General features: G+C 46.5%; 4 protein-coding genes across 4 annotated transcripts; all 4 read right to left on the bottom strand.

Moving 5' to 3' along the window:
- Positions 1 to 1,454: 1,454 nt before the first annotated feature.
- Positions 1,455 to 5,559, bottom strand: N7487_003034 (nucleoporin Nup120/160; the record flags this gene model as incomplete). Its single annotated transcript, XM_056870781.1, has 3 exons — positions 1,455 to 2,656; positions 2,715 to 4,856; positions 4,923 to 5,559. 3 exons carry the CDS (start codon positions 5,557 to 5,559, stop codon positions 1,455 to 1,457), a joined length of 3,981 nt encoding a protein of 1,326 aa, XP_056735565.1.
- A 425-nt stretch (positions 5,560 to 5,984) lies between these two features.
- On the bottom strand, positions 5,985 to 7,275 carry N7487_003033 (recombinase RAD51; the record flags this gene model as incomplete). The annotated part of the gene is made up of 4 exons (XM_056870780.1): positions 5,985 to 6,796; positions 6,872 to 6,939; positions 7,053 to 7,132; positions 7,201 to 7,275. 4 exons carry the CDS (start codon positions 7,273 to 7,275, stop codon positions 5,985 to 5,987), a joined length of 1,035 nt encoding a protein of 344 aa, XP_056735564.1.
- Positions 7,276 to 8,019: 744 nt separating this feature from the next.
- On the bottom strand, positions 8,020 to 9,145 carry N7487_003032 (uncharacterized protein; the record flags this gene model as incomplete). Its single annotated transcript, XM_056870779.1, has 4 exons — positions 8,020 to 8,213; positions 8,276 to 8,978; positions 9,031 to 9,048; positions 9,101 to 9,145. 4 exons carry the CDS (start codon positions 9,143 to 9,145, stop codon positions 8,020 to 8,022), a joined length of 960 nt encoding a protein of 319 aa, XP_056735563.1.
- A 944-nt stretch (positions 9,146 to 10,089) lies between these two features.
- N7487_003031 (uncharacterized protein) lies at positions 10,090 to 11,254 on the bottom strand (the record flags this gene model as incomplete). The annotated part of the gene is made up of 2 exons (XM_056870778.1): positions 10,090 to 10,779; positions 10,841 to 11,254. 2 exons carry the CDS (start codon positions 11,252 to 11,254, stop codon positions 10,090 to 10,092), a joined length of 1,104 nt encoding a protein of 367 aa, XP_056735562.1.
- Between the last annotated feature and the right edge of the window lie 7,277 nt (positions 11,255 to 18,531).

Raw genomic sequence — 18,531 nt, 5'->3', positions numbered from 1 at the left:
TTTGATGATTATACTCTTCTTGACTCTCTTTCAATACCTTTATCCTTTTGGGGTGACATTTATGCATACGTAACTTCCCTATTTGACTCTTGATCTTAATTCGTACGCTTTGTCTTGATAATCTGGAGTATTAACTTAATACCCATAATGAATTAGTAACTCATATTGCAATTTTCTCCGTAGTAAATTGACGGGATAGTTGCATTGGTTTTTCATTCATGTCATTCTCCCGTATATGGTCAACAACTAGTACTTTACAACTCACGACAATTCTTTAGTATCATAAAACAATAATATATAAAGTATATATAGTTAGATTGGATAGATCGCTCTATATTCTGCTCTAATTTTCATATGTTGTAGAAATATCAAAATATGATGTTTGAAGGACTACGTAGTTGCCAGATATATATATCGAAAAAACTCGCATCAGTTTCAAAAGTCGACCTCAAATTGTCAGAAAATTCTTGTATTAGATCAATATTTGCCTAATAAAACCCAAATATGTTCGAAACAAACAACACACCACTATCTCTTGACTAACCCTGGAATACGCTTGGGGAGTCTCTCAAGTCTAGCCAAGTAGTTCAAGTACCACGGCATCTTTCACCCCATGTAAAATCTTCGCTCCAAAATCTTCGAATTGGTTGTTCAAGATATAATCACCACGGTATTTTAACTAGATAATTACGCTATTCATGTATAATGAACTTTAGATCAAACGAATATGGCGTACATGCCTTTGAAATGTGTGATGAATATTTTAGTGGAGTGGGTATTATTATGTTCAAATCGTCCTAGTCCCTACGGCCATCAGCCCTTGGGCTGGGCAACATCCTGGATTGTGATTATCGGGGTATATAAGCCCAGTAAACGCCGGAAACAAGTCTCTTGTCATGGTGAAGGTTCCTATTCTCTTATTAATTCAACGTTACTGATGCTGCTACGCGAGTATGTCGGATTATCAATACCGACCGTTCTTACTTCTCGCCCTCGAACCAATGTGTCTGTGTCTATGCATCTACACTGCTTCCATGATAGGGATGTTATACCTGATGAATTATAAGGGATAGAAAAAATACGCTACCTAATATGAATTGAAATAGCAGCGATACAAAGGCAAGCCTTATCACATTTCTTCCCTCGTGGGGCTGCTAGTTCGCACTCAAAGTTGATAGTCCTGGTAGCCATGGTGAAACCAAACATGTCCTGAGCTCAACTCCCCGGAAATAAACCCGTAATATCCCATCAATCCCACCGATATTGGAATGAAAGGAAAAAAAGCAAATCCTATTTTTGCACCCCAATTATGGACTACCCTAACAATAAAGAAATGAAAACACCCATGTCAAGTACCATACATTGGAACAAAAGAAGATCAAATTCGAAGGAGGCCGTGGTAACCCCCAGGGCCAAAATGCAAAGTCATAGACAATTCCCCCGCGGAGTACCAACTACAGAACCATCGTTTCATCATTATCCACATCCTTCTCTTCATCAAGACCAAATTCCCAGTCCCCACGCTCAATCCGGCTGACGCGGTCAAGCTCAGACTGGAATTCGCGACGCAGATGCTCGAGTGTGACGATGATACGACGCTTGAGCAAGTGGTTGGTTGCAGGGACTTCGAAGGACACGATGCTGTTACGCCGTTCGATGGTGGAAGATTTACTGCTTCCTCTGTGGTGGGTGGGTGCGAAAGCCACGGCATTGGATGGTCGGCGCTTGCCTCCGAGTGGTGTGGGGGAGGCTGGGTCGACATCCTCCATAGAAACGTTTCCATCTTCGTCGACTTGTGTGCTTGGGCGTCTTTCCTGGGGAGAAATCGGAGCGGCGCTGATTGGGGGTCCGTTCTCGACGAGGATGTATGCTTCGCTTTTGTCGACACAGGCGAGGAGGTTGATTAGTGACAACAACTCCTGGCGGATTTCCTTGGATTCGGCATCGTCTTCCTCAACTGGTGACCGGGCTGCATCTTCCGCTTCCCTGCCTTTGAGAGTAAGGGCCGATGACGGCGCATCTCGTGCTTTACGGAGGCGCTGGACGTTGCGGTAGGCGATTTCCGCGGCGCCGCGGTAGTCACTGCGGGCAATGCGATAGGCTTGGAGAATGCGGGTGTAGTCGGGGGTGGTTGGGAAAATTTTGTTGTCTGCATCCAACCAGGATACATTGGTGGTCTGTTTGCGGGTCAGGTGAACGAGAATCTCGTCAATGAAAGATGCGATGTTGGGCACGAGTGAAGTGGGGAAACGGAGAATCTGCTTGAGACCAGCTGTGCCCGTTCCGGAGACTGCCAGGATGGTGGAGACGAGTTCAGAAAGCTCGGTTCTTTGTAATTTGAGATCCTGCAACCTAGCCAGAGCGGAGTATGCCTGGTCAAACTGGCAAGTCTTGAGGGCGCCAGTAAACAGACGAGACAGCAGATCGTCGCGAACGGTCGGGTATTCAGAGTCTTGCTCAGCCCAAACTTCAGAGTCGAGGGCCTGCAGCGCCAGGCTGGCAAAGTCCGCGACATGTGAGTATGAGCGCACTTTTTCAAAAATTGACAGAATGTGCTGGTAGTACTTGGCAAGACCATTGTGGAAGCAGTCAACATCGAGGAGGTCTAAAAGCTCTGCTGACATGTCGGAAAGATTGCCCATTGGCTTGCCGCAAGCTGCATTTGGGGTTAGCTGAGTTACATCAACACGAGAAAATCACCGGGAGATACGTACAAAGCAAATAAGCTGCCTTCCGGAAGTAGATCGCTGCGGTATCGAATTCCGACATAGCCACATGCAAACGACCCTTGACATAGGTTGACCAGGAAGTACTTGCCTGGAAACGAAGGAAATCCCACGCAAGATCGATGTTGTTCTTGGCGATCAGGTCACACTGGATGTGGGCCACCGCGTTTTGATAGTTCACTTCACCTTCGCGGGTAATCCAGGCAACAACATCTCTGATCCCCAACGTCAAGGTGTAGCTTTGTGGGGAGTCAATCGCTTGCTGGGGCTTGATATCGGTAACAAACAGATCCTCCAGAATGCTTGCGGTTCGTTGATTATTGGCCTTCGAGCTGTCTTTCGATGAATATCTCTGCAGCGGATCAACACGGGACTTGCTCGCGTGGTCGGGGCATTTGCGAACATTCGAGCTGAGCCAGGCCATCATCTCATATTCACGTAGGAGATCAACAAGCATTGAGAAAAGGTCGGGCGCATCAAAGTCAGACTTGCTTGTTTGTTCCCATTCGCCATCCACGAATGTGACTAGGATGAGTAGATCGAAAAAGATTTGACGAGAGATAGAAATAGTCTCCTGTGCACCACTGACAAGAACTCGGGCGCCAAAACAGGTTGAAGAAAGTTCCGAGTCTTCTCCGCAGAAGTGAAGGGAGGCGGTCTGAATAATAGCAAGGAACGCATCCATGGACAAGCAATCGGTTCTCATGTGTTCACTCAAAGCCGCGTCTAGGGCGTCAAAGGATTTGTTGGAAATTTGATTGGCAAAGTCAGAGCGCTCTCGGAAGTTCTCCATGCGGTCCAAGATCGACGAAGAAGGCTCAGAAAATATTTCGGCCTGGAGAGCGGCTCGGCACGCCCCCTCAAGCTCTGGAGAGAATCTTTTCCGGAAATCGGATGCCACTTTCAACAATCCAGACGCTGTTTCGAAATTCGGGCCCAGCTCTCTTGAAACATTGCGATGCCTCCAGCGGTCCACCATTTTCGGCACTCCATCGCTGAGTTCGGAGCTGGAATTGTGCAGGAACAATTCAGTAATGCTGCATTCCCGCACCACAGCGCAGGAGTCTGACAGAAGGAGCCATGGCATATCGGTGAATGAATCGTAGGCGAGAGAAATTGGTTCGAACCGGCGCTTGTTAAGGTCTTCCGCAACTTGCCAGAACTGACGCCACTTTGAATCTGTATCTGAAGTATACCGGGAATAGTCCATCTCCTCATCAGCAAATTTCCGAAGAGAGACTGCTGCTGCTATTGTAGAGCAGAGCCGTTCCGCCAAAGGCAAACTCTTTTTCAGTCCTCCAGATGAAGTCGACGAAAGTGGCTTGATGGCCTCCTGGTAAACAGCCAGAGCAGTCTCAAGGACTTCCGGCAGATATCTATTCGGCTGCAGGAGGTACTGTAGCCACTTTTCAGTGGGGTCCACCACATCATCCACAACCAGAGGTGGTGGCAGTTCTTGTCGATGGGTCTCAAAAGTTGTCGAGACCCAGTTGGAGGCCCAATCTGTAACTAGAGTTTGAAGGTTGAAATGGAGGGTATAGAGTTGGTAAAGACCGTGGTTTCTCCAGAGCACCCACAACTCCATCCCCTTGCCCTCTTCCCGAGATTTGACTTGGAAATCAGCGATACTCCAGAACATGTTGCCCGTGGCATCCGGGTCGACCGGTCGGAAGACATCGTCTGCGAAGAGTTCCTCAATAATGAGTTCGGATGTCAAGCCACCCTTAACAGCCCAAAACTTGAACTTTCCATCCTCAAATGGCGAGTATGTGACGACGTAGAAGCGATGTCCACCATCCATAGCCCGCTCGGCGTTGAAAACACGCATGAATGATGTCTCAGCGGGGTTCAATGTGTAAGGTACAAGATCTGGGTCCTGAAGTGAGCGTCCCAGGAGATCCTTTGTGGCTGCTAGCTTGTTCGTCGCGAGGTTCCAAATCTTAAGAGTGTGGTTCAAACAAATCGCGAAGACATATGTCTCGTCGGAGGTAGTGGCAATGGCATTGGCGACATTCAAATCGAGGTTGCGTCCGTCGTGTTTGATCGAGGACGGTGCGTTCCATTTGACGAGGCCTCGAATCGAAGAGCCCCATGTTCGTTCGTCAAAAGTGAGGGGAGACCAGTGAGAGCCTAATTTTAGAAACAATTAACAAAACAAACGTCGCAAGAGTAGCAAAATCGAGAAAAACCACTCACCATCGTCGCCAGCCCTGCGGGTCAGTCGCAGGAGCGCGCCATTATCGAGAGAGATGAATAACTCCAGGGGACTGCTCGCGTGTAGTCGGTGGGGGTTCGAAAAGGCCAAGGGAGCGGGGAGGCATGTCTTGCACCAATCCATGACATTTTCATCAATTGAGGAGGTCCGGCGGAAGAATTCGGGGCGTAGAGATAGGGTGTGAAGGTGCTTGGATTCGGTGATCACAAAGACACTGATGAGTTCGTGATCCTCCGAGTCGGACAATTCAACACCAAAGGGGAGGATCCGCTCCTGGAAATCCAGTCGCAGGGTCACATTGTATTCATAAACTTCCATCCCACCCTTCGTGGGGTCCGCGCACTGGATCTCCAGCACTTTGTTGTCGTTGATGACCCTCCACAAGAACGTCCTCGGGTAGACCCTGCGCTTCCGGAAGTAGATCCCGCCCTGTGTCGCAAGGTAACGTCTGGCGAATTCATCTTCATCTTTGGCGATTGGGAGTTCCTGGTCGGAGGATGAGATCGAAAAGCGTGGACGACGGATCGCGGTCTCTTGAGTCGGAATCTGGATGTTGGCGACCGTGGTCGGCGAATAGGGCCGAAGGTCGACCCTTGAGTCTTTGTAAATTTTCGCCATGATCGATTGACGTGTGTCAACTTAGCACTCCATGGCCGGGGAAGTAGAAAGGTTGGAAGATCAAAGGGCGGGAAGCTGGAGCTCTCAAAAAACATGGGAAGTCTTGGCGCGATAAAAGGCCTGAGATTGATGGCTTCCGCCCTTTTACTCTTAGACTTGGATCAACTTAGATGTTTTACTCTATATTCCAAGACTTGTATTATTACTGATCTTTCAAAAATTAAGAATAAACAGAGCTTATTGCTTTCTAGATGCGCTACTTTCAGAAAAAAGAAAGAAAGAAAGAAAGAAAGAAAGAACCCTCCTCAATGCTGAGATGCCATGAGCCGCTCTAACCACATAACAGCTATTGAATATAATGCTCATTAAGTCAATAACATCGTGTCGGAGAACAAAAGAAGCACAACCTTGAGAGCAAGGTTGACTCACTTATCCTCCAAATCCTTTTCACTAGGATCACCAATACCATTATCATTGATGGCGAAAAGGCAATCACTCTCTGGAAGACAAGGGCTATCATAAATTTTGCAAATTCGAGTCTCGCCACGGCCCTTCTTCAAACTGAGTCGTGTGGTACTAGCATGAGCGATGATATTGCCACCAATAGGTTTCTTAGGATCCGGGTTAAACATGGCACTGGGCCCACCATCAACTTGGGCAACAACCTGGTTTGTGATCACGACTGCGATGCCAAATTCATCCGCCAGGCGTTGCAATGTACGCATGAACTTAGCCAAATGAGTCTGCCGTGAGGCGAGCTCACCACGACCGTTGAAGTCCGTTCGGTACAGAGATGTCGCCGAGTCAACCACCAAGAGAGAGAATCGAGTCTCACACATCATCTGGGAGGCCTGGTTAAGCAGCTGAAGCTGGTGGTCTGAGTTGTATGCTCGTGCATATGCCACATTATCGAGGACCTCCTCTCCAACAAGACCGTATCTCTGCGCAACCGCAAGCAATCGGACTGGACGGAAAGTTCCCTCCGTATCGATGTAAAGACACTTGCCCTCGCCGCCGCCCATGTCAAAAGGTAGCTGGCAGGTCACCGCTAGAGTGTGACAAATCTGACTCTTTCCCGTTCTGAACTCTCCGAAAATCTCCGTGATCGATCCCGTTTCAACACCACCTCCGAGTAATGTATCCAGTCGCTTAGATCCCGTCGTGATCGAGATGAGCTCGCTTCTTCGGGCATGCATTTCGGTTGCCGTTGTGAAACCCATGGGCACCAGTTTTGAGGCTAATCAGCAGGTTCTTATTAGCGAACCACTCTCCATTGTACAGCTGTAATCCATTGTAGAAAAGGGGGACTTACCTTCTACTAGGATCTTGGTGGCCTTTTGTTCCGAGATACCCTTGATCTGCTCCAACAACCGCTTGGGCCTAAAAGTCACAGTGAGCGTTAGTCATATTGAGATAGACATGTCAATGGATATAGCAGAGCTGGTACTCGGAAAAGAATAGTGGCAATGAACGTGAGGATCATGGAGACGTACGTATATGCGACAGACTCGACAGTGTTATACCCTGCATCCACGAACAACTTAATGTCCCTAGCAGTCAAGCCAGAAACACCCTATCACAACAAAGTTAGTATAAAAGTCCAACATTCTGCAGTCAAAGCATATCGTGGCATTCACTTACGTCGAGCGCAGAAAGCGGGGTTGGGGCACCAGGGCCAGGAAGCCCATTATCCTCGAATTGCTCTTCTCCCTCCATACTAGCAGTACTATGCCTTGTTTCTTGATCTTATCGGGATTTTGATGCCTCTTTAGCAGGGTCTCCTGACTCGAAAGCACGGATGATGGATCCACTAAAAAAAGACGCGTTGTGGTGAGATGAGTACTTGCTCTCCTCGATTTGAATATCAAACAAAGCCAGGGATCTCAATCGATCAGTCAACAAACAGGCACTCTCTGGTTATGTAAAGGTCTGAAAGGTCTGAAGCGTCTGTTTGTGGCAAAAGGTCAAGATGACTCCAAGTCAACAAATCGGACGCGTCGAATGGATCGCGAGATCACGTGGGGTGCTGCCTGGAGCCTTTCCGGTTTTGGAGAAGCAACACTGTTTCTCTTTTAAATGGATATGTATCTATATTTGTTTTTCTTATGCTACCTTACGATCAAGTGGTTAGCAAGGGTCTTTATTGGGGTGGATCCATTATTGTATACCCGTGGATCGGATGCCATTGGTTCAATATGCAATAATAAAAGGTGTAAGAATACAAATCCTGCACTGAACTGCATGCTGAACCCCACCTGTCGATCAAAACATATTCTCTCGAGGTTCTTTTGGGTCCTGGAACTAGTGCTGGAACACTGCCCAGCTACCGCAACGCCATATCCAAATCAATGCTAAATGTCCGAGCAAAAGCATGTGTCGAAGGTCTTGTCTTGCAAAGGTGTTTGTTCCGATAAATTCGGTTTGCTTGCGAGATGATGACATTTTCTGTGAACCATCTCCCTACTGTTGATTCCCGGGAGAATTGAGCCACGGGCGAAAAGGACGAAGCAACGACTTCCGGAACCGTCTCTGGTACTGGCGCAGAGCCGGGTTGAACTCCAACTCCTCGGCTGGCAGCCCCATTTGGACATTGTCGTTGAAGATCTGGCTCATCCTGCGTCGGAACTCTTCAGATGATCGCCGGCGAAGACGTTCTATGAATGAGTCACATTAGTTTCTCTGTTCAAGCCCTACACCATGGCAAATTTTGACTTACTCATGGATCGTGAGCTCCGCTTGTTCTCCGATGAAAGACCAGAAGATGACTCACTCATGGCCGGGAAATAGTCCACGTCTTCATCAGCGCCATCCAATCCTACTCGGTGGTCCTTCGTGTCGGGATTAGAGGGTGTACCGAGTATCCGCATGTGGAAACTAACACGCTTTTCCCTGCCTGGTGTGTCCCTCAATCCGATCAGCGACTCCTCCCGTGCAGGTGATATTCGCATGGAATTTGGATTGATGGGCAGACTGGCTCGACTATAGCTCCCAGCGGGTCTATGTTTCTCGTAGACGAAGCCCGTGGAAGCTAGATCAAGCTCGGAAACGACTTCACGTCGGCCAGCCAGTGGCATAGGCTTTGGGCTGATCATAGGACTCATAGGACTCTGAGATCCTACCGATGACTTGGAGGTGTCAACTTTACTATGGAACGACCTTGGCGGTGGACTGGCCGGCTGACTTGGAACAGGAGTTGCAGGCTGGCAGGGACTTTGCGTGGGTGTGTTGGGAGCTGAAACCCAGATTCCTTCAACCTCTACTCCTCTTTCCAAAGCTCTGGCGCCGAAAGGGATGTCATCCTTGTGCAGCATTGGGTATACCTCGGCTTCTTCTCGTTCTTTTGCCTCTGTCGCGGCGTATTTGCTGATCATCCAACGATTCCAGCCGAGGACGCAAAAAGCGTATAGGAGCACCAGGGCCTGCGAAGCTTGTCAGTGTCTGTATCTGCGGCGTTACCATCGAGTCACGTACGATCAGCATAGCTAGTACCTGTCAATGACAATAGTTAGTAGATCTCCGTGATCACCATTTGCATACTTACCACGCTCAGCTTCTCCCATAGCTCCCAGTCCACCCAGAACGCCATAGTAGCTGGTTACTTTGAGAGATGTACTCGGGCTTTAGCTAAGGGAAGGACATCCGAGTAAGAGTGTTCAGAGTTTGCTTTGGGGTATGAAAAATAATCACAGATAAAAAAAGACGCCGGGATGGGAAGTGCTCTTAGGTTCAGAGATGGGAGGGCAGACGCGATCTGTTTGGGGCAACAAGGACCCAAATGTAGGTGTGATGGCAGTGATGGCAGGAACGCCTACTCCGTACTCAATGCATGACCGTATATCATTTCTTCAGCAATATCTCTGCACTTCTCCCCAGTTATCTTGCTCTTTTCTTTTCCTTTTCTTTTCTTTTTCGTATTCGTGATCTTTATCTAAATAGGACAAACATGTGCAATAACTAACTATCGTTTGCATGCTTAGTGACTACATACATGTATGTAAATCTAACTGAATTAGGTGTCATATGATCGCAGATGACAACTATTAAATGGAAGGACAAAAAGAATTCCTAGTTCCTGGTATTGATTGACATACAGAGTACAAAGGAAAAAAGAAAAACAAAAAAGAAATCTCTCCCTCGGGGAATCGAACCCCGGTCTCCCGCGCTTATCGGTATTAATGACAAGCGGAAATCATCACCACTAGACCAAGGAAGATGCGATGGTTGAGTTACTGCTCGACCACTTGGCTGGTTGATGGAAATGTTTGGTCATCTATGCTATATGAGCCAAAATTCATTGGAAGCTATATGACATGGTTAATTTCGAGGGACCAAGACATGATGAATTCGATTTTTTAATCAGCATTTCTTTAGATGTTCACTATTTTTAATGTACTTTTCTCTTTTCAATTGTTACAGCCTTGGATTCTAGCCTAGCCGTGCTAAGGGGTGTTGAAACGAATTGACTCAGACACAGTTGATTATATATATTGTCACTGACCACGACCCAACCAGAACCCCGTTAAGCACCACTCACGATTTCATTTCATAACACTGCATTGAGCCCCACGTCTTACCCTTCTGAGGAGACATAAATCCAGTCTTCGGAGACTGGCAGCCCTTGAAAGACGCATAGGTCTCTCCTAACCAGTCATCGTCCGTGCATTTCTTCCCCGAATACATAGCACACTTTCCGCTTTTGAGAAACCATGACTTGGGTTTCGTGAGTTTACTGGAGGCACAGGTGCCCCAGTTGAGACCACCATCAGACCACCATCGACAGGACGTAGTACTATCCGAGATTTTGGTGTTGGTATTATCTGCGAGAATAATGCAGTGGCCAGCATATTGGTCTTCATGTCCTTGAACAGTGAAGTAATCCCCTTCGCACTTATCCTTTGAATAGACTGACATTTGCCAAGTTTGAGTCGGAGCAGCACTGCTTGGAGCTGGCACTAATTTTATGCTAGTTAAAGTCACCATGTTTGCTTTCGCAGTAGTTTTTGAAGTAGTAGTAGTAGTTTTTGAGGTAGTCGTTGTTTTGGAGGTCACGTTTGAAGCAGTAGTTGTTTTTGACGTAGTAGTCTGTGAAGTAGTCGTCTTTGAAGTGGTACTTTGGGTGGTGGCTTTGTTTTGTGTACTCTTCGGTCCACAGTTAAAGATACAACCGGCGCTTGCATCACAAAAGGCAGAGGTAGTACCACATTGTCCAGACTTAGCACACTGTGAATATAAGTTAGTAGAGGTTAACAAGATGGGCAATTTGGAGAACTATAATACTCACGCATTGGTTTGAAGGGCACGGATTTAGAGAGGCGAGATCGCTATATTTGGCAGGGCGTTGTGTTCCGGGAACTTGGGGACCGCAGACAGCATGCGGGAGAGCAACTGGCATAGGAAGGGCACCGGAGCTGAGACAGACAAAATCACCCTGCTTCAATCTGGCACAACCCGGCCAGCCCCAGGATCCGAGATTCCAAGTCTCGATATTGCTGGTGGTAATCTGGTAGCGCTCAGCAATTCTCTCGCAGGTATCGTGTTCCTGAATGATGTAGGTGTAGCAGATACCGTTGGCACCCGGTGCAAGTGGACTGCGCTTGTTGAGTGAATGGCCATGGGAGTCGCCAAAGCCGTGCCCGGATTGGGCTGTTGCTATGTGAACAAGCAACAGAGAGAGGAGGATATGAATGGAATTCATTGCATTGAGAATACCCTTGAACATAACTCTCTATTGAGGAGATTGGACCATCCTTTATAAATAGTTGAATATGTGGGAAAAAGAAATATTTCGAGATTTTCTAGTTTGATTCAGATGAACACTGTCGGAACATGAACATGAAACGAAACCATCGAGTTCAGTTCATTGTTCAACTGCAGACCCCAGGAACCATACAAGGTTCCATCCTATCATATCTATCGACCGGCAAGTATAAAAAATTAATTCCCATTTAATTTTCAACAAAGAACAATATCACATCCAACATATCATCATCTTCGGTTCGCCCTTTGTTACCTTACATACGAGGTCCAAGATGGATGTGGTTTGGAAGGGCTAAAATCGATACGTAATCCTCAAGCAAGTACCTAAGTAGAATGCAAGGAAAGTTACGTATAGGGAAAACGCTTGAATGCACCAAAATCCGGATATCAAAAGGGTCAATATTAGAAGAAAATCAACGCAAGTCTTGGCTAGAGAATGTATGGATGAAAATTTTTTTTTTTTTTAAAAAGGGCAAAGTGAAAGACCCAAGATCCCCGATAGAGCTGAAAGAAAGCCCGAGAGAAAACCAAGAAAGAGTCAAGGACAGAGTATATCCAGAAGTGAATAGACTCATTGGCGCCCGCGCGTTGGCGATACTATTGAGACTGTATCCCCAAACAGTACTCAATAGTGCTGATGAAGTCACATATTTTCTATTATAATACCAGAGGCAAAAGCCTCTTTCAACTACCAAGTCATGCAAAAGTCCATGAGGCGATATCCTTTGGTGCCATATTTATCCCGGGGAGACTTGAATATTGGAAGGGAAGTTGAAAGGAAAGTAGCTGAAGGGAGAAATAAATGTAAATACCAGTGACAGTTGCTAAAACAGGTATGGCAACAGGGCTGGTTATATTCCGTACTCCGTAGAAGGACCAAGATACATCTACGAATACGCTAGCAATAGCCCAAAAGTGGGCCTATGATCCGCATGAGACAAGTTGCAGCAAATCGTATCTATCCGATAAGAGCCGGAAATTCATGTTATGTTATCAACTGTTGCAAACTGATTAGAATCATATGTCAAGTACTATGCATTTATGCATGCTGAAATTACCAGGTCTTTACAAACCGGGAAATCAATGGACCGTCATGATAACGGTACCATACAAAAATACATACATTGCTTAATCAGCTATGTCCGCCGAGATTGGAAAAGAGCGGATCTTGTCATTTTAGTTAGTTAGAGAATTTACATATGTCAGATTTACCATACATTGTCGTATCCGTCTATTTCTGTCAGTTATGAGCCCGGCTTCGTTCCAATTAAGATCTGTCTACAACATATAGACCATCTTTTACCTAGCTGTCGCCGATTCACAGTGGTTTTGACAACGGTCAACCCCTGAATCGTCGAAGCACCCCTATCTCCTTCGAAGAAGATCAGATTCATCGACGAAAATCGACAATAATGAATATTATGTCAAGCCTCTCCGCGGCCTCCTCCCGCGTCATTTTGAAGGATACAGAATCATGGGATGCATGGCTCTCATATATTAAAGCAATTGCAGTTGCATATAAAGTATGGGATCAATGCAATCCGTCTCTTAAGGAGGAAGAACGTCCTAAATTGGAACCACCTGAAGAGATCATCTCTGTCAAAGATGCCATAAAAGAATACCCAGAACACTGGTTCAATGTGAGGCTATCCCTAAAAGCAGATTGGGATGCAGAGAACAGAGCCTATCAGTCGAAACTACAGGCATTAGATCTAGTGGCGGTGGCAATTAGGCAGTCAGTTGATACTCCCTACCAGCCCTTTATCATTGATATACCATCACCTTTGGAGCTGATGCTCAATCTCCACAAACGATTTGCACCAGAGAGCGATCCTACATACAAAACTAAGCTCCGTCAACAGTGGCGGAACCTAGATAGAGGCCTAGATCGGAACACCGATATCGAGAAATGGCTTCTAAACTGGGAATCGCTTTACCAATCGTGTAAGAAGGCAAGGATGCCAGAAGCAGAGGATGCCACGAATCAATTCCTTGAAGCAATCTCTATAATGTCGCCTGGATTCTATGAAACATGGGCTCTCAGAGTACAGGATAATCAGGACATCCCTTTCTTCGAAATCATGACTCGGTACAAAGCCCACTGGAAGATTACCCATGGCAGGCCGGCTGCGCAAAGAGGCATCTCAAAGGCTGCTTTCTCGACATGGCAAGGCAATGAAGAAGCAAAGCCTATAGAGGCAAGGAATGATGGCCTAGAAAGAAGGCCATGTCCATGTGACAGGGTAAAATCGAGAGTTCATATGCCTTGGGCCTGCTGGGAAATCTATGAAGATAGAAGGCCTGCTAATTACCAGCCCTCACCGGCATTGAAACAGAAGTGGGAGAAGGCCATGAAGGCTAATCCTAGATGGAAGGCAATTGTCGACAAGAAGCGAGCTGCATATGCAGAAGGCCAAGGGGGACCCTTGCTAAAGAGCAAGCGAATACAACCCTCGACGATGAAGCCTTTGGCTTCTTGACAACCAACGCAGTCAAAATTGACACCGTTATGTCAACAAAAATCAAGGATTTTGAAGCCACAACTACACCTACAGAAGACAGATGGGTAGTTGATACAGGTGCTCAAATCCACGTATGCAACAATCGGAGCTTGTTTAGCACCTTTAAAAGCGTACAGAGCAACGTCAAAGTGGGAGATACAGAGACGAAGGTGGCCGGTATAGGCACTGTGGTCATCTATGGTGTAAACCCTACCACTGGAAGCGCCGTTAAGATGAACCTATTTCAAACTAGGTACTCGCCAAACTTCCATAGTAATCTGATATCTCATGGATTGATGATGAAGGGGGGCCTATTAATGAATCTCAGAGCAAACTGCATTGAGACAATTGATGGCCATCGTCAGATCTATAAGATCTACCACGATCAGAAGCTATCATGGCTCACCCAGACAAGGGGTTTTATAACCCAAAAGGCATCAGATTTGAAGCCTGAAATGACGTTTGCCACTAAGAAATCCAATCAGGAGCCAAAATCTGAGGCTTCAATTGAGCTCTGGCATCGTCGATTAGGCCACATTGGCAAGGCGCGAATTGTCAAACTGGCAGAGATGACTGAAGGAATCACTATTGCAAGCAACCCAGGCAAAGAAATGCAGGTATGTGAAGCTTGTCAATTGGCAGATGCACCTAGGCAAATCTCTCGCCGGAAGATAGGCCAGGCATATGGTATATTAGGGAGAGTACACTTCGATCTAGTACAAAACCAGCCTGCCTACAACGGTCATATATGGATGACGCACTTCTATCTCGATGGAATAAGGTGTCACTTCGTATTTACCCATATAAAGAAGAGCGAGTGTCAGATGGCAGTTCGTAAATTCTTAGCATTGATCCGAAACTGGTTGAAAATCGAGATCAGGGTATTTCATTATGATAATGAGAGAAGCGCCGGCAATGAGGTTGAATCTATGATTGAAGACGAAGGGTGTACCATTGAGCATGCACCACCTGGCTTGCCAGAGATGAATGGACCAGCAGAGAGATCTGGAGGCATGATAGTAAGGAACGGCAGAGCATTGCTCAATGGTACGAACCTACCCCACAATCTATGGCCAGAGACGATGTATGCATCTGCATATATGATGAATCGTACCCCTACAAAGATGGATGGTAAGTGGATCATACCATGGAAGGAATTGATGCGCTATGCGGCTCCAGATGGCTTAAAAGATCAAATTGTCAACCTGTCGAATATGAGGCTATATGGGTGCTTAACGTACTCAAGGCTTCTGAAGAGAGTACAATCTAACAAGATGGCTCCGAGAGCAGAGATCGGCTATCTTGTAGGCTATGTTTCAAAGAGCCTATACAAGATCTGGTTTCCATACAAAGGGCGAGCAGGCATAGGCAGAGTTGAAGTTGTAAGAGATGCTGTATTCGATGAATCGAGACAGTACTCTAAAACGAAGCCTTTACCGCAAGAAGAAGATGCAATTAGTACTATGACAAATGGACTAAGCGCTAAGAACTGGCCCCAAGTGCTCTCAATGGAAGAAGCGCAGTCAGAATTGAGCATAGAGATGCGTATGCCGATGTCAATTGCTCGCATAACTCTCAATGATGACGTCGAAAACCGAGAACAAGGTACTGCACCAGAGGCGGTAAATGAAGAAATCCAGGAATCTAGAGTTGTGGAGCAAGCTCAAACTCTAGATAGTAGGGAGGAGACACCAAGGGTCCCCCCTTTAAAGGAAACACCTGTTTTACCTTTAACACCGGCTTCAATGGCAGGCCCTGCTTCAGTGGTAGAACATATCTCAATGATAGAGGTAAGGGATCAAGAACAGATCCCTGGGAGCTTCCCTATGTCACCACAGAGAGCCTCACCACAAAGAGCACTATCGTCGATTGCTACGATTGAGAGTACGCCACATGAGAGATCTCCTACCTCGCTATCTTCGCCAGATCCGATCAATGTCATACAGTCGATCGAAGCTGAAGGGGGAGAGGGAGATCAATATGATGAAGATGAAGCAGAGATAGAGCGTCAATTGCAACAAGAGATGCAGTATACGCCTACTCCAGAGCCAGAAGATCGGCCTACTAGAGAGATCTCTGCGTCAATTGATGAATCTAACATCATCTCAGGCCCCAGAATACGGAAGCCAAAGGCAGATCCAGACTACACTGCATATCTATCGCTAGACGAGAAACAGCTAGCCGAGCCACCAAGCCTTCTATATGCCTTTACAACAGGTATTACGAAGAAGCTCAATATGCAAAACAGACTGCATAGAGATCAGATGCCTCCACCACCAGAGAACTGGAAGCGGCTAAAAATCCATCCCTTTGCCACGCAATTGAAGGCAGCTGCGGAGTTTGAAATTGAGACCTTAAAGGCTAAAGAGACCTTCTCTCAGGTTGCATTACCGAACAAAAAGAGCACCCAGATCTTGCCATTGAAGTGGGTATTTACATACAAATTTGATGCAGATGGTATGCTCGAGAAGTTCAAAGCAAGAATCTGCGTGAGAGGAGATCTACAGTGGATGTCAACTGAAGAAAAGAGAGCTGCTACACTAGCTGTCAAAACAGCGAGAGCAGTATTCGCACTAGTTGCCGCCTTTGATCTAGATATGATTCAGAGAGATGTGGTTACCGCATTCCTGAATTCAATGCTAGAAAGCGAGGTTTATACCAAGTGTCCACCAGGCTTCGAAGCACTAAATCAGTGCTGGCTCCTGCATAGAGCCCTCTACGGATTGCGCATGTCACCAAGGCTTTGGCAGCAAGAAGCTACAAAGGTGCTAGTAAAACTAGGCCTTACCCCAGTGGAAGAAGATCCATGCATCTTTACAACCAAAGGCATTATTGTCTTTTTCTACGTGGACGATATCATCATCGTCAATCACCCCAAACAGGCTAAAGAAGCCGCTTTACTAGATCAAAATCTAAAGAAGCAATGGGAGCTTCGAGAACTGGATGCAAGCTGGTTCTTGAATATACGTATTATACGTGATAGAGAGCAGAAGAAGCTCTGGTTATGCCAAGATAGCTACATCGAGAGCATGGCACACAAATACAATCTCGTCACAGAGAGAAAAATAGGGTCCCCACTGAGCATTGAGCCTCTAGTACCCTATGATGGGGTGGCATCACCGCAACAGATTCATGGTTTCCAGGCCAAGGTTGGATCTGCGCAGTATGCCACCACCATTACCCGGGTAGATGCTGCAAAAGCAACCTCCAAAGTGGCTGAATTCCTTACAAATCCAGGACCAAAGCATATAGATGCAGTCGATCGCATCATACAGTATCTCTATGAGACACGCTTTTGGGCCATTGAATACGGCATCAGAACACCAAACAGCATCAGAACACCAAACAAACAACCTAGAAATCGAGATACGACCCTGACGATGGCGGCGAAATCGGTTGAATTTGCAAGCGATGCGTCGTTCGGAGACCATAAAGATCGAAAGAGCTCCGAAGGGTATATCTGCAAGTTATATGGTGGCCCAATCGATTGGAAGGCCACTAAGCAGAAGACTGTCACCACATCGACTACCGAGGCCGAACTACTAGCTTTAGCAGAGGCAGGAAAAACCGTACAGTGGTGGCGACGAGTGCTTAATGCACTAGGCTTCGAACCAGATCACCCACTATCCATCATGTGTGACAACCAGCAAACTGTCGATTTATTGACGAAGGAAGGGGCCGCGATGCATACGAAGCTCCGGCATGTTGACATCAATCGATGCTGGATGAAGCAAGAAGTTAGCGCAGGTCGAGTATATGTGGACTGGGTACCAACTGCTGCGATGCCAGCAGATGGGCTCACCAAAGCTCTGACGAAGCAGAAGCAGGGACACTTCAGAGAGTTGGTTGGAATGAGGGACGTAGGTCACATGATTCGTCACATGACCTCTGAGAACAGAGGCTGTTTTGCGGAAACTGCATAAATCGACGATTTGAGCCGAGATCAGTGAGGAGACAGGTGAGGTAAGTTGGAATCACTTGCGAATCATTTGCGAAGCGGTTGCGAAGCAGCTGCGAAACAGTTGGAAGAAAGGCAGTCCTTGAGAGCTTTGAATAGCTTCAAGAACTGGGGGGGTGTGTCAAGTACTATGCATTTATGCATGCTGAAATTACCAGGTCTTTACAAACCGGGAAATCAATGGACCGTCATGATAACGGTACCATACAAAAATACATACATTGCTTAATCAGCTATGTCCGCCGAGATTGGAAAAGAGCGGATCTTGTCATTTTAGTTAGTTAGAGAATTTACATATGTCAGATTTACCATACATTGTCGTATCCGTCTATTTCTGTCATCATATGTTAAAGTTCAAGCGCCATGGCTTGAGGACCCGGGGCATGAGGGAATTGTGCCGGACTATTCATCTGAGGCATAATTTATTTCACGTTTTATGATTTGTTGGGGAGGAATGGCGGCATCACTATCCAATGACCTCACGTTCGATTCGGACATTATTATCGAATGAAGTTAGCGTGGACTAGGTTGTCTGCAGGCGAAGTCTGCACGATCTGCACGAAGGAACTCCGATGCAGGGGCACAGTTACTCCTCACCCAGACTGAGGGGGGAAAATATGGTTACCTTGTCTTGTTCCTGAATCCCAGTCTTCTTTTAATATGATATCCGATACCCTATAACCAGACACACAATTCATAACTACGTTATTCTGAGTATGAATAAACCCTGGAGATTTAAATAAAATTATATCTAAA

The sequence above is a fragment of the Penicillium crustosum genome (genome assembly GCF_028827405.1).
Source record: "Penicillium crustosum strain IBT 35664 chromosome Unknown utg000001l_segment0_segment0, whole genome shotgun sequence".
Lineage (NCBI taxonomy): Eukaryota > Fungi > Ascomycota > Eurotiomycetes > Eurotiales > Aspergillaceae > Penicillium > Penicillium crustosum.
The sequence above is the reverse complement of the archived record's forward strand: the minus strand, read 5'-3'. Positions and strand labels throughout refer to the sequence as shown.